Source organism: Pseudophryne corroboree, chromosome 3 (assembly GCF_028390025.1).
Source record: "Pseudophryne corroboree isolate aPseCor3 chromosome 3, aPseCor3.hap2, whole genome shotgun sequence".
NCBI classification, from domain to species: Eukaryota; Metazoa; Chordata; class Amphibia; order Anura; family Myobatrachidae; genus Pseudophryne; species Pseudophryne corroboree.
In genome coordinates, this window is record NC_086446.1 from 320914171 (window position 1) to 320929334 (window position 15164).

Sequence of the window (15164 nt, forward strand, 5' to 3'; positions counted from 1 at the left end):
CCTAACGTTAGGTCATATCAAAGACGCTGCTGCGTACGTACTAGAAACCATGAAATATATTGGTTTCTTGGGATCAAGAACCGCTACCATGGCAGTATCGGCTCGGAGGGCGTTGGGGATTCGCCAGTGGAATGCTGATGCAGATTCCAAAAGAAATATGGAGGCTCTCCCGTATAAAGGTGAGGCCTTGTTTGGTGATGGGCTGGATGCATTAGTCTCAGAGGCTACCGCAGGTAAGTCGACATTCTTGCCTTATGCTCCTACACCGGCGAAAAAGACACATCACTCTCACATTCAGTCCTTTCGGCCCAACAAATACAAAAAGGCCAAAGGTTCCCCCTTCTTTGCAGGTAGGGGAAGGAGAAAAGGAAAGAAATCCGCAGCGTCTCCCGAATCGCAGGAGCAGAAGTCCACCCATGCTTTTGCCAAACCTGCAGCATAACGCTGGGGCTCCCTTGCGGGAGTCCGCTCGGGTGTGAGCACGTCTGAAACTTTTCAGCCAAATCTGGATTCAATCTGGCCTGGACCAATGGGTCTTACAAATAGTGTCCCATGGGTACAAACTAGAGTTTCAAGACGTCCCCCCATGCCGATTTTTCAAATCGACCTTGCCAGCTCTCTTCCGGGAAGAGAGGCAGTAACAACGGCAATTCAAAAATTATGTCAGGATCAGGTCATTGTCCTGGTACCCTTGGCACAGCAAGGAGAAGGTTTTTATTCAAGCCTCTTCGTAGTTCCGAAGCCGGACTGATCAGTCAGACCGATTTTAAACCTGAAAAATCTGAATCTCTACCTGAAAAGGTTCAAGTTCAAGATGGAATCCCTGAGGGTAGTGATTTCCATTCTGGAGGAGGGGGACTTCATGATGTCAGTAGACATAAAGGATGCTTACTTGCATGTTCCCATTTATCCTCCTCACCAAGCTTATCTGAGATTCGCAGTACAGGATTGCCATTACCAGTTTCAGACGTTGCCGTTCGTACTCTCCACGGCACCGAGGGTATTCAACAAGGTGATGGCAGAGATGATTGTCCTCCTTCGTTAAAAAGGAGTCAATATAATTCCTTATCTGGACGATCTCCTGATAAAAGCGAGATCCAGGGAACAGTTGGTGCAGAACATCGCACTCTCCCAGTCAATACTCCAACAACACGGTTGGATCATGAATTTTCCAAAGTCGCAGTTGGAACTGACGACAAGATTGTCCTTTTTAGGGATGATTCTGGACACAGAAGTATGGAGAGTATTTCTTCCAGTGGAAAAGGTTCTGGAAATCCAGAAAATGGTCAAACAAATATTAAAAACCAACAAGCGTGTCAATCCATCAATGCATTCGGCTGTTTAGGAAAATGGTAGCGGCCTACGAGGCCATACAGTTTGGCCGATTTCATGCCAGAGTATTCCAGTGGGACCTGTTGGACAAGTGGTCCGGATCCCACCTACACATGCACCGGAATAATCCTGTCCCCTAAAGCCAGGATTTCGCTCCTGTGGTGGCTACACAGTTCACACCTACTAGAGGGACGCAGGTTTGGGATTCACGACTGGGTCCTAATAACCATGGATGCAAGTCTCCGAGGCTGGGGAGCTGTCACACAGGGGAAAGCTTCCAAGGAAAATGGTCAGGAAGCCTCCCTTCACATAAACGTTCTGGAATTAAAAGCCATTTACAACGGCCTTCTACAAGCGGTACATCTTCTTCAAGATCATCCCGTACAGATCCAGTCGGACAATGTAACAGCAGTCGCGTACATAAACAGGCAGGGCGGAACGAAAAGCAGAGCGGCAATAGCAGAGGCGACAAAGATCCTCCGCTGGGCAGAAAAACATCTACAAGCTCTGTCGGCAGTATTCATTCCGGGAGTAGACAACTGGGAAGCAGACTTCCTCAGCAGACACGATCTCCATCCAAGAGAGTGGGGCCTCCACCAAGAAGTATTCGCAGAGGTGACAAGTCTTTGGGGAGTTCCTCAAGTAGACATGATGGCGTCTCGCCTCAACAAGAAGCTTCATAGATACTGTTCCAGGTCAAGAGACCCTCAAGCAGTAGCAGTGGATGCGCTAGTGACCCAGTGGGTTTTCCCGTCAGTGTATGTCTTCCCTCCACTTCCGCTGATCCCAAAGGAACTCAGGATCATAAGAATAACAAGGGTTCGAGCAATCTTCATTGCCCCAGACTGGCCAAGGAGGGCTTGGTACCCAGATCTTCAGCAGTTGCTCATAAAGGATCCTCAGCCTCTTCCTCCTCGCGAGGACCTGCTGCAGTAGGGGCCGTGCGTGTACCAAGACTTACCGCGGCTATGTTTGACGGCATGGCTGTTGAACGCCGTATCCTAGCCAGGAAGGATATTCCCAAGGAAGTCATCCCCACCCTTATTCAGGCCAGAAAGGGAGTAACGTCGAAACATTTCCACCGTATTGTGAGAAAATACTGTATGTGTCTTGGTGTGAATCCAAGAATGCTCCTACGGAAGAGTTTCACTTAGGGCGTTTCCTCCATTTTTTGCAGGATGGTGTGGAGGCGGGCCTCCGATTTGGGATCAATCAAGGTTCAGATTTTGGCCTTGTCAGTGTATTTCCAAAAACAATTGGCCTCTCTTCCAGAGGTTCAGACCTTCGTGAAAGGGGTTCTGCATATCCAGCCTCCATTCGTGCCTCCAGTGGCACCATCGGACCTTAACGTGGTATTGCAGTTCCTTCAATCGGATTGGTTTGAGCCTCTACAAAAGATAGAGTTGAAGTTTCTCACTTGGAAAGTGGTGATGCTTTTGACTTTGGCATCTGCAAGACGGGTGTCTGAATTGGGGGCCTTGTCTCACAAGAGCCCTTACCTGATCTTCCATGAAGATAGGGCAGAGTTGAGGACTCGACAACATTTTCTTCCGAAGGTGGTTTCATCTTTCCACATAAACCAACCTATTGTAGTGCCAGTAGTTACTGACACATTCACTGATTCAAAATCTCTAGATGTGGTTAGAGCTTTGAAAATCTATGTTGCTAGAACGGCTCGTATACGGAAAACAGAGGCTCTGTTTGTCCTGTATGCTCACAACAAGATTGGGTGTCCTGCTTCCAAGCAGACTATTGCACGTTGGATCAGAAATACGATTCAGCAAGCTCATACTACGGCTGGATTGCCGTTACCAACGTCGGTAAAGGCCCACTCCACTAGGAAGGTGGGCTCATCCTGGGCGGCTGCCCGGGGGGTCTCGGCATTACAACTTTGCCGAGCAGCTACTTGGTCAGGGTCAAACACATTTGCTAAGTTCTACAAGTTTGACACCTTGGCCGATGAGAACCTAAAGTTTGGTCAATCGGTGCTGCAGGGTCATACGAACTCTCCCGCCCGTACTGGAGCTTTGGTATACACCCCATGGTCTTGATGTCATCCCCAGCATCCTCTAGGACGTATGAGAAAACAGGATTTTGATACCTACCGGTAAATCCTTTTCTCCTAGTCCGTAGAGGATGCTGGGCGCCCGTCCAAGTGCGTACTTTACCTGCAGTTTAGTTATTAGAGTTACACAAGTTGTGTTATCTTAGTTTTCAGCATGTTGCTGTAATTGGTTCATGCCTATTGGCGTGTGTTATGTTGAATGCCATGTGTGCGGCATGGTTGAGGGTGTGAGTTGGTATGTATCTCACCACTAGTATTAAAGTAAGTCTTTTCCTCGAAATGTCCGTCTCCCTGGGCACAGTTCCTATAACTGAGGTCTGGGGGAGGGGCATAGAGGGAGGAGCCACTTCACACCCAATTAAAAGTCTTAAGAGTGCCCATGTCTCCTGCGGATCCCGTCTATACACCATGGTCTTGATGTCGTCCCCAGCATCCTCTACGGACTAGGAGAAAAGGATTTACCGGTAGGTATCAAAATCCTGTTATTCTCCCAGTAGCGGATCTTGCCACGGGCAAGCAGGACTTTTGCCCGGGGCGCCGCCTTCCGGAGGGCGCCGCACCAGGGCAAGATCTGCTGCTGCTGTGTGCTGCCCGCTGCCCCCCTGCTGCCGCTGGCCGCTGCCCCCCGCTGCTGCTGTGAAGGGAAACTAGTCGCGTACGCATCTAGTTTCCCTTCGTGGAGAGGTCCTTTACTGTGCGGTGCGCGATGACGTCATCGCGACCCGCATATCATTTCAGTCTGTACAGGGGGCGTAAATGACCACGCCCCGGTACGAAGCCACGCCCCCTATTGCCGCCCGGGGCGCACAGAGCGCCAGAACCGGCCCTGTATTCTTCCCATCCTGCACACTTCACTAGGTAGTGGGCTGGATGTGGGAGGAGTTACCACTGTTACTGAAGTCCGGGGGACTACCCGAAAAATTGTGAGACTCCTGCAGGTTCCAGGTGGATGGGTAAGTATGGTGCATCCACTTCTAGCAGACAATCAACTATTTGTGCACTATTAGTGCACTGACCATTAGTAGACATACAGCTATTAGAGTAGTCAATTCTGATACACATCCAACTACTGTATTACTGCAGTCCCTTCTGATACACATCCAGCTATTAGAGTAGCCAGTTCTGATACACATCCAGCTATTAGTGCAGTCCCTATTGATACACATCTAGCTATTAGTGCAGTTCCTTCTGATACACATCCAGCTATTAGAGTAGCCAGATCTGATACACATCTAGCTATTAGTACAGTCCCTTCTGACACACATCTGGCTATTAGTGCAGTCCCTTCTGATACACATCCAGCTATTAGTGCAGTCCCTATTGATACACATCTAGCTATTAGTGCAGTTCCTTCTGATACACATCCAGCTATTAGAGTAGCCAGATCTGATACACATCTAGCTATTAGTACAGTCCCTTCTGACACACATCTGGCTATTAGTGCAGTCCCTTCTGATACACATCCAGCTATTAGTGCAGTCCCTATTGATACACATCTAGCTATTAGTGCAGTTTCTTCTGATACACATCCAGCAATTAGAGTAGCCAGATGTGATACACATCTAGCTATTAGTACAGTCCCTTCTGACACACATCTGGCTATTAGTGCAGTCCCTTCTGATACACATTCAGCTATTAGTGCAGTCCCTATTGATACACATCTAGCTATTAGTGCAGTTTCTTCTGATACACATCCAGCTATTAGAGTAGCCAGATGTGATACACATCTAGCTATTAGTACAGTCCCTTCTGACACACATCTGGCTATTAGTGCAGTCCCTTCTGATACACATCCAGCTATTAGTGCAGTCCCTTTTGATACACATCCAGCTACTGTATTAGTGCAGTCCCTTCTGATACACATTCAGCTATTATCTCATACATGGGATCCAGGCAGGATCTCAGTGTTCAGGATCCCAGCAGTTGGAATACCAACACCAGAATCCTGACAATGCTTGGAATACTGATGTCAGTATCCCAACATGGATTGCAATACCGGCGCCGGAATCCTAACCCGCGGGTGAGGGGAGGTTAGGTTTAGGTTGCGGGGGGAGGGTTAGGTTTAGGCTGCGGGGGAGAGGGGGTTAAGTTTAGGCTGTGGTGGTGGTGGGGGGGGGGGGGGTTAGGGTCAGGCTGTGGGTAAAAAGGGTTAGGAAGCTTAGGGATTAGGGGCAGCATATTTACATAGTAGGTGTTGGAATCCTGATCGTTGGGATGCTGCTGTTGGTATTCTGACTGCTGGCATCCCAAGCGCTAGGATCCTGATACCATCCCCTCATACACATCTAGCTATTAGTGCAGTCCCTTCTGATACACATCCAGTTATTAGAGTAGCCACTTCCAATACACATCCATCTATTAGAGTAGTCACTTCCCATACACATCCAGCTATTAGTTCAGCCACTTCTAGAACAGTAGATACTCAAGGACTGATCCAGAGTTGCGCACAATTCGGCTTCATTGCTGCTTGAAAGTAGAGTATCTCCACCTTGTCACAGCATGCCGAATCCCGGTACTCACTTACCAGGTCTGGCAGCACTGGTCTCTGACTTCTATGTCAGGGCAGTGGGTTGGAGGTCCCCAGCACCCGCTGCTGCAACACTATACCTCTCCAGCTCAGCTTCCTCTTCCAGCACTGCTCTCCCATAGGGAAGTGCTCACCACTCACTAGGGGAATTAAGGGCCAGGCGCACCAAAGCGTGACATCACAATGGCGCCAAATTTGAATCTCCCTTCTATAAAAGGCTGTTTCTGAGCACTGCTTAGTGCTAGAGTATAGGCTTCCAAAGATTATCCCAACATTAGCCTTGTGTTATTGTGTTCTTCACAAATACTACATTCCTGATTCCTGTTTCCTGTGCTGTGTTCCATTACAATTCCTGCTCCATTCCTGGTATCTGTCTCTCCGTATTTCCATCCATGTTCCTACCAAGTGGCTAATAGCAGATTGCTACTCCAGTGTCTGCTCCAGCGCGTACCAGCCCGTGTACCTGGGAACTCAGACTGAGTGCCGCGACCTTTGTGTTGGGTGCAGCTAAGTCCAAACCTCCTAGCAGGGATTCCTGGTGTATATCATCAGCACGTTAGACTCAGTGCCTCTGTTCAGGGTCTCCGTCAAACCCACGGTATGGGTTCACCTTTTACTATCCACACTTCTATTCAGAGTTGGCTGCATTATACAGCTTCCCCTCACCCCATCTATTCATGCTTTGGAGTCTGCATACGCAACTTTGAAGAACTATGGTGGTCATTCCGAGTTGATCGCTCGCTAGCAGTTTTTAGCAGCCGTGCAAACACTATGCCGCCGCCAACTAGGAGTGTATTTTAGCTTAGCAGAAGTGCGAATGAAAGGACCGCAGAGCGACTACAAATTAATTTTGTGCAGTTTCAGAATAGCTTCAAACCTACTCAGCGCTTGCGATCACCTCAGACCATTCAGTTCCTGATTTGACATCACAAACATGTCCTGCGTTCACCCAGCCACGCCTGCGTTTTTCCTGACATGTCTGCGTTTTTCCGAACACTCCCTGAAAACGGTCAGTTGACACCCAGAAACGCCCTCTTCCTGTCAATCACTCTGCGGCTGCCTGTGCGACTGAAAAGCATCGCTAGACCCTGTGTAAAACGACATTGTTCGTTGTAATAGTACGACGCGCGTGCGCATTGCGCCGCATACGCATGTGCAGAAGTGCCGTTTTTTTGCCTCATCGCTGTAAAGCAAACGAATGCAGCTAGCGAACTCGGAATGACCCCCTATGTATGATTTCAGAGTATATGTCAGGATACATGTCAATCCTCCTCTTGTGGCTGAGGGTATAACTGGAAAACAACAGGATGTTTGCATGTAAGTGTGCAGTATGTGTGGATACAGAATTCCAACCTACTGTATTCAGAGGTGAGTCAGATGGATCTTTTGCACACAGGATACAGGTTAAGTATCCCATATCCAAATATTCCGAAATACGGAATATTCCGAAATACGGACTTTTTTGAGTGAGAGTGAGATAGTGAAACCTTTGTTTTTTGATGGCTCAATGTACACAAACTTTGTTTAATACACAAAGTTATTAAAAAGATTGTATTAAATGACATCCAGACTGTGTGTATAAGGTGTATATGAAACATAAATGAATTGTGTGAATGTACACACACTTTGTTTAATGCACAAAGTTATAAAAAATATTGGCTAAAATTACCTTCAGGCTGTGTGTATATGGTGTATATGTAACATAAATGCCTTCTGTGCTTAGATTTAGGTCCCATCACCATGATATCTCATTATGGTATGCAATTATTCCAAAATACGGAAAAATCCGATATCCAAAATACCTCTGGTCCCAAGCATTTTGGATAAGGGATACTCAACCTGTAGTACTGTTGAAAATCTGTGCTGATATAGTGATGATGGCTGCTGTCAAAAGCAGCTGACTCTGAATATGGGAGGAAGTCCGCAGCTTTTATCAAACACACAATGCAGCCCCAGATGCGGCCATTTTGCAATCTGCTCTGAATCAGGCCTCAGCTAGTAGTGCAGCCATATCTGGTAAATAAACAGTCATCTACAGTATATAAGTTACTGATAATAATACTTAGCTACATGTCTGCCAGATATCACTGTGCTATCAGTGCAGTCTAAAACATCAATGAGATTTGTAAAGCATATCTTGGGGGAAAGGGGGGATGCATTTTCTGGCTTTTCATCTTTCCATCCCTAATACTGTTTGTGTTCATTATATCCACAGGGATTTTTTGTTTCAGTCTTCTACTGTTTCCTAAACAGTGAGGTGAGTATATCTGTTACATTGTAAAGATTTTTAACCAATGTTTAATCACCATTTTTTAAGCAATTTTAAGATGCCCATGTGATATTGTTATAACAGTTAAAACCGAGGCTCTTTCCTGTTATCTACCCTCCACTATAAATTCACAAACTGTAGGTACAAATCCAACATACTCCTACTATATGAGTGTCCAATGGCTTACATTTTGCCGTTCCCCACATTCCACTGACTGCATGTGGGCACCTGTGTTCGGATTTGCAAAGTTCAGTGAATAACAGGAGAAGCGGGCAATGGGCAAATAATGGCAGTGGTGGGCACATTACAGTAGGCAGCAGGTAGCGAGCTTATAACAGAAAAATAAAATGGTGGGCAGATAACAGGATAGATCCAAAACAGATATACTGTAGGTGTCTATTGCTATTTCATGCTTTTGAATCCAGGGTATCAGGCACCTGGGTTCTAGAAAATTAAGCTTTCTGTCAAACAGCTCTTGGACTGTCCAGGGAACACTGTGAAACAACTCTCTAAGCTGTCATGCACATATCTGTTTAGTATTTTTAGGGCCTAACTCAGAATGGAACGCAGGTACAATTGCGTTCGCATGCTGAAGCCCTGTGAAGTGTGCAACAGCATTTCACTTGTGCAAATGTCTCTGCCTAGTTAACAGGCAGAGGTGTTCACGGGGCGGGAGTATTGATTTACTTGTTTAATAACTTGTGAGTCTATTATGCTATGATAACCCCCTTTTCTCCTGTTTTCACAGCTATGTTTGATTTATCATCGGTTTTTCTGCAGAAAAATCTATGATTTCGCATTATGGAGGAGAGCCTTGGAGGGTGAAAAAGTCGAGAGAGCTAAAGTACTAGCCAATCACCAATCAGCTCCTAACTGTCATTTTTTAAACACAGACTATAAAATGGCAGTTAGGAGCTGGTTAGTTTGTACTTTGGGGGTAATTCTGAGTTGATCGCAGCAGCAAGTTTGTTAGCAATTGGGCAAAACCATGTGCACTGCAGGGGGGGCAGATATAACATGTGCAGAGAGATTTAGATTTGGGTGGGTTATTTTGTTTCTGTGCAGGGTAAATACTGGCTGCTTTATTTTTACACTGCAATTTAGATTTCAGTTTGAATACACCCCACCCAAATCTAACTCTCTCTGCACATGTTACATCTGTCCCCCTTGCAGTGCACATGGTTTTGCCCAACTGCTAACAAATTTGCTGCTGCGATCAACTTGGAATTACCCCCTTTATCTATATCCACTTTACCCCTCTCTAAAACTTAGTACATCTCTCCCCCAGTCCCTTAGTTTTCATGTAATTCCTTTAATTTCTTGTAACGTAATATTGGTTCCCCACATGCAATGAGCTGAGCTTACCGCAGTTTAATAAATTAGCAGCAGATGGCATTCCCTATACATTTGCTTGCCATAATATCCCTTAAATCTGGCACACCCAGTGCTATTTTTCAGCAGGAACCATCAGGAACTGAGTTCCTGATTCTCTCATTAAATATGACATCATCAGGAACTGGGCTCCTGAACCTATCCTGGGCCAAAATGTATTTTCCATAAGATAAGTTTTATTTTAAACTCAATTTGAGTGCCTTCTTTTCTAAAAACTATATATCATCTGTCTATCTATAACGTTTTAATAGCTCCACCCCCAGACCCGTAGTTCCAGAATCAATTTTTTTTAATAAAACTTTTTATTAGACAGCCATAAAATCACAAGAAAAAAGACAAGACGTATACACGAATGACACACATCAATAACATACAATCAAAATATCATAGTACAGTATCAAAAAAAAAAAAAAAAATAATGGCTGTTTTTTTTTGTTTTGTTTTTTGAGAAATAAAAAATAAATAATTCAAACACAGTTGAATAGGGATAAAGTAGAGCAAACCGAGTCATCTAATCAGTAATCACCCCGTTTAGCGCCAAACAATAAATGCGAAATACGAAATATACATCAATCAATACAACTAGGAGAGAAGAAAAAAGAAGAAAGAAGAAGAAGAAGAAGAAGAAGAAGAAGAAAGAATAAAAACACAAAATATTGTCGGGGGGGGGGGGGAAGAGTGGGGTGGGGGGGGACGTAAAGATAGAGCAAACAAAAATTTCATATGAAAAATAAAATTGAATACGAGGGCTTAGAAAAGACTCAAGTATTCATGGGGAGGGAAGGTACAGAGCCCATACAGGGAAAAAGACATACAAACATAACAAATAAACAATATCAGTAGAGAGTCTCAAGTAATAATTCCAGCAATACGATTAATTAGATACCACAGTGTATCCTGAAAGACCCTCCAGATACAGTTACCGGTGTCCAGAGGCAGACTATCTATAGAGATACCCCCAGTGTCGGACTGAGGTATGAAGGGCCCACCGGGGGAATGCAGTGGTAGGGGCCCATACTTAGGGGTGTGGCCAGCCTACAAAGGGGGTGTGGCCAGCCTCCACAGAGGCTTGAAATGCACAATAGTCTTGTGCAGTGTAATGCAACATATCTACCATGTATAACACAAGTGCACAGTCTGGAACCTGATCCCTAGAGGAAGGAGTGGGACACTCAGGCAGTGGGGCCTACCGGTGGTTTCCCCTGTACCCCTGTGGGCCAGTCCGACCCTGGATACCCCATTTTCTATGGAAAAGCACCACCCCGTTATCTATCTGGAAAGTGGCCATACGCCTCTCACAAGAAAGTACATCCAATAGAACCGATTCCCATTCTCCTTTTGTCGGAGCTGTTTTAAAGATCCAATGTCGTAGTATGACATTCTTCGCTACCGTAAACATAACCGGTAATAAAGGAATTATAGGAGAGAGGTCAAACTGAAGGATCCAGGACGAGAAATCTGCAAACAGAAGCGGGCCAGCCACTCTAGGGAGGTTTATCCTGAGAAAACGGGATAGATATCGAAGGATTTTACACCAGAACCTTCTGATTTTCCCACAAAACCAAATATTATGTACGAGAGAAGATCCACTCACTCCACATTTAGGACAAAGGCCTAATTCCTCAGGATGGAAATGTTTCCTTTGAGAAGGGGACACATACATCCTGTTCATAACCCATAAATGTACTTCCAGCAATTTAGCGGCTTTCAAAGCTTTAAAGACCGATTCAGTATTTGCAGATATCTCAGCCATCGTAGGTGCATCTGGGATTTCTTTTTTCCAGGTTGAGGAGAGAGAGGACCAAGAGGGGGCAATCACCTCAATCAAGTTATTATACAGATATCGAATCTTGAATGGATTACATCTTCAAAATGTGAGGGTATCAAGCACTACTTGAGTGGGAATTGTCTTACCCAGTGGATCCGTGAGGGACCGAATGTAATGGCGTTTCTGAAGATACATAGAAAAATGGGAGCAAGGCAAGGAAAACCTATCCTGTTATTGTGTGAAAGAGAACATCTGTCCATCAGGATCAAAGATGTCTTTAATTTTTTTTTTAATAATGGGAGTATAATTAAACGAATATAACCGAAAAAGGTGCGAGGGGATATAAATACCTAAGTATTTCAAGTTGGTAGGGGTCAATGTGAATTGGGAAGAGTAATCAGCATATAGAAGGGGATCAGTAAAGTTAGTTAGAGGAAGTAACTCGGATTTATGGACATTTATTCGATAACCAGCAAAAGTACTAAAACAGCGTATAGTGTCAAAAATAGCCGGAATAGAAGTACGAGGATCAGAAACAAATAAAATCATGTCATCCGCAAATAATCCAAGCTTAACCTCCCTCCCGCCCACCGAAATCCCAGAAAAAGCTGATAGCTGTCTCACTGCTTCGGCCAATGCTTCCAGAACAGTCGCGAAGAGTAACGGGGATAATGGGCAACCCTGCCTAGTCCCTCTATGAATTAGGAGGGGTTGGGAGAGAAATCTATTAGTGAAAATTTGAGTAGAAGCATTGTGGTAAATGGTATGTATAATGTTCACAAATCGTTCAGGAAATCCAAAACATCGGAGCGTCTCAAACAGGTGATCCCACGTCACAAAATCAAATACTTTTTCTGCATCAAGTGATAACAATAGAGAGGGATCACCCGTCCCAGCACCCTCCAAGGACTGGAGAACCGTCAGAACTTTGCGGATATTAGTCACCAACTGTCTGCCCCAGATAAAACCGGTCTGCTCTATATGAATTATCCCAGGCAAGATAGATTTCAATCTGTCAGCCAGTAACTTGGTAAAAAGTTTGTAATCCACATTAAGTAAGGAAATGGGTCGGTATGAGGCGGGAAGAAGAGGATCTTTACCTGGTTTGGGTAAGACACGAATCAGAGACGAATTGAAATGGTGTGGGATAGTAAGAGTTGAAATAATAGAGTTAAAAAAGGCGGTCAGAGAATAAGCTATTTTAGGGGAGAGTAATTTAAAGAACTCACCAGACAGACCATCAGGGCCCGGGGTTTTAACATTTTTGGGGGCCTTAATAGCATCTACAATTTCAGTAACAGTAAAAGGTGTAGTAAGGGAGTCCGACCGAGTAGAGGATATCTGAGGCAACTGAAGTGTTTCCCAAAATAAGCCTTTATTATCTTGATCAATATCACTGTGTGAGTAAAGATCTTTATAAAAAGTATAAAAAATCTCAGTCTCCACCTTCCCGTCATATTGTACAGTAGAAACAGAGTCTTTTAGGGCCATCACATGATGGGGGCCTCAATTGGATTTGAGAAGATTGGAGAGCAAACGGCTAGGTTTATCCCCATATTGAAAAAATGTATATTTGCCCGCAGTAAGGAACCTATTACACAACAGTATACTATAAATACAATATGTTAATATGCCTGGGATTATCAAATGTCATGTGTAGTAGTTAGTCATCATTTATTACTACTATTTTCTATTCTAAAGATTGTGCATTTTTATGTAACTGGTAGTTACAACTGTAAACAACAATTACTGTAATAGGAATGTGCTTAAAAAACAGTATGATATCTGTGTGAACTGAAGATCCCATCCAAGTTAAACATTGTCTTCTCGCAGGTGCGCTCTGCAGTCAGAAAGCGGTGGCATCGCTGGCAGGACAAGCACTCTATCCGCGCTCGTGTAGCTCGAGCAATGTCCATTCCCACATCACCCACAAGGGTCAGCTTTCACAGCATCAAGCAATCATCAGCCATCTGACCCATATATTGGAGAATGGCATAGCCTGTCTATCTTGAAATTTCCAACTTTGAACAAGACGCTGCAGAGGCTGGAGCCTCCTGCATGGTCATAAACTGAACAGAACCAAGGAGGCCACATTCCTTGAGTCCTTCAAGTCGTACCTTGACAATCATAAGGAGGTGGAAGGGAGCAAAGAATACCCACACCCCTGGGGCAATATTGGTACTGTTAGATATGAAAGAACTAGAAAAGAGTCAGCCAGTTATCTACTTTAGCAGAGAAACCAATAGACCAAACATTGCACACAGCACAATCCATAAACTGCACTGATACAGTATATCACCAGCCACAACCAAACGATTGCTGAGAAATGTGTCCAGGCTGTACAGCTTATGCTCACTGTACCTCCCAGTGGAAAAATACCAGCACCCGGCTTAAACATTGCACGAAAGAACAGTTGGTTTTGATGCTTTTTGACACATACCAATTCTCTACAATGTATGAGCACAAAGTATAACCTATTAGAGTGCTTTGCAGATATGGGGAAGTATTCTTTTTCAGGCCATACACACCTCAGCAGCAGACATTGTACTGTGTAATTATGTAAAGTGAGGACCAAATACATGAATGGAATCGAGGAACACCCTTCAAAGCAAAAATGGATCTACCGTGTTTCCCCGATAATAAGACACTGTCTTATTATTTTTTTTGGACAGAAAAACACCAGAGGGCTTATTTTCAGGGGAGGGCTTATTTTAATGAACAATAATTCTTTTATCCTCCATCATTGCCCCTAAATGCTTATTTTATCCTCCATCATGCCCCCTGAGTTCTTCTTTTATCCTCCATCATGCCCCTTTTATCCTCCATCATGCCCCTTTTAACCTCCATCATGCCCCTTTTATTCTCCATCATGCCCCTTTTATCCTCCATCATGCCCCCTCACTCCCGCTTACATACCGGGTTTTTATGTTGTCCTGCCTCAGCTCTCCTCCGCGGCACTGCTCTCAATGGCGCCAGCAAGCAAATCACTGGGGAAGAACAGGATGACGCGCTCACTGCTGCAGCTCTGATTGGATGCAGCTCGGAGTGCGGCGTGCGTTTCACCCGGGGGGGGGGGGGGGGGGCGGTGCATACAGAGGGTACCGTAATGTCGCGTGTAGCGCAGGGGATCACCTTCACTACAGTAGCAAGCTCAATAGGGCTTATTTTCGGGGGAGGGCTTATTTTAGAGGAATCTTACACAGTAAGGGGAGGGCTTATTTTCGGGATAGGTCTTATTATCGGGGAAACACGGTATGTGAATCACTGGGACAATGCAAGTGTACTTTGGAATATAGAAATCTGAACAGGGTTGAGGGGGGTTTTAACTAGAATGGGAATACAGAGCAGAGGGTACAACAGGAATGATTTATCCACTGATAAATGATACTTTATCTTATAAATGTAACTTGCCAAAACATTGCTAGATTTTGTTAAAGGATAACTCCACTTTTGTTGCCTTTTTTCTGCCAAAGGGTTTTGGAGGTTATCCTAAAATCCTGGGGCCAAATGTAATAGAGTGAGACTGAGTTTCAAAAAGTAAGAGATTTGGTAAGGTTTTGCAGGTTTTTTTAAAGTGGCAATCATTTACACAGCAAGATCAACCTGGTTTTGCAGTGTAAATGATTGCCACTTTTAAAAAAAACCTGAAAAACCTTAACAAATCTCTCACTTTCTGAAACTCTCACTCTATTACATTTGGCCCCTGGTGTGCAAATATTGCCACTAACCCATTTTTATGCATTATCTATATACACTCTACAATAGAGTGTTTATATCACATACCTGTTTGAAGCTTGAGCCATTTCGGAAG

The 15164-nt window shown here is 44.6% G+C and overlaps 1 protein-coding gene across 2 annotated transcripts in view; it reads left to right on the forward strand.

Moving 5' to 3' along the window:
* Positions 1–14407, forward strand: part of CRHR1 (corticotropin releasing hormone receptor 1) — a 526098-nt gene extending 511691 nt beyond the window's left edge. For both annotated transcript variants that reach the window (XM_063963514.1, XM_063963515.1), the window contains 2 exons: positions 8140–8181; positions 13187–14407. In XM_063963514.1, the coding sequence (XP_063819584.1) occupies positions 8140–8181; positions 13187–13327 (183 nt within the window). In that variant the 3' untranslated portion in view covers positions 13328–14407. The remainder of the gene's footprint in view (positions 1–8139; positions 8182–13186) is intronic.
* Positions 14408–15164: the final 757 nt, after the last annotated feature.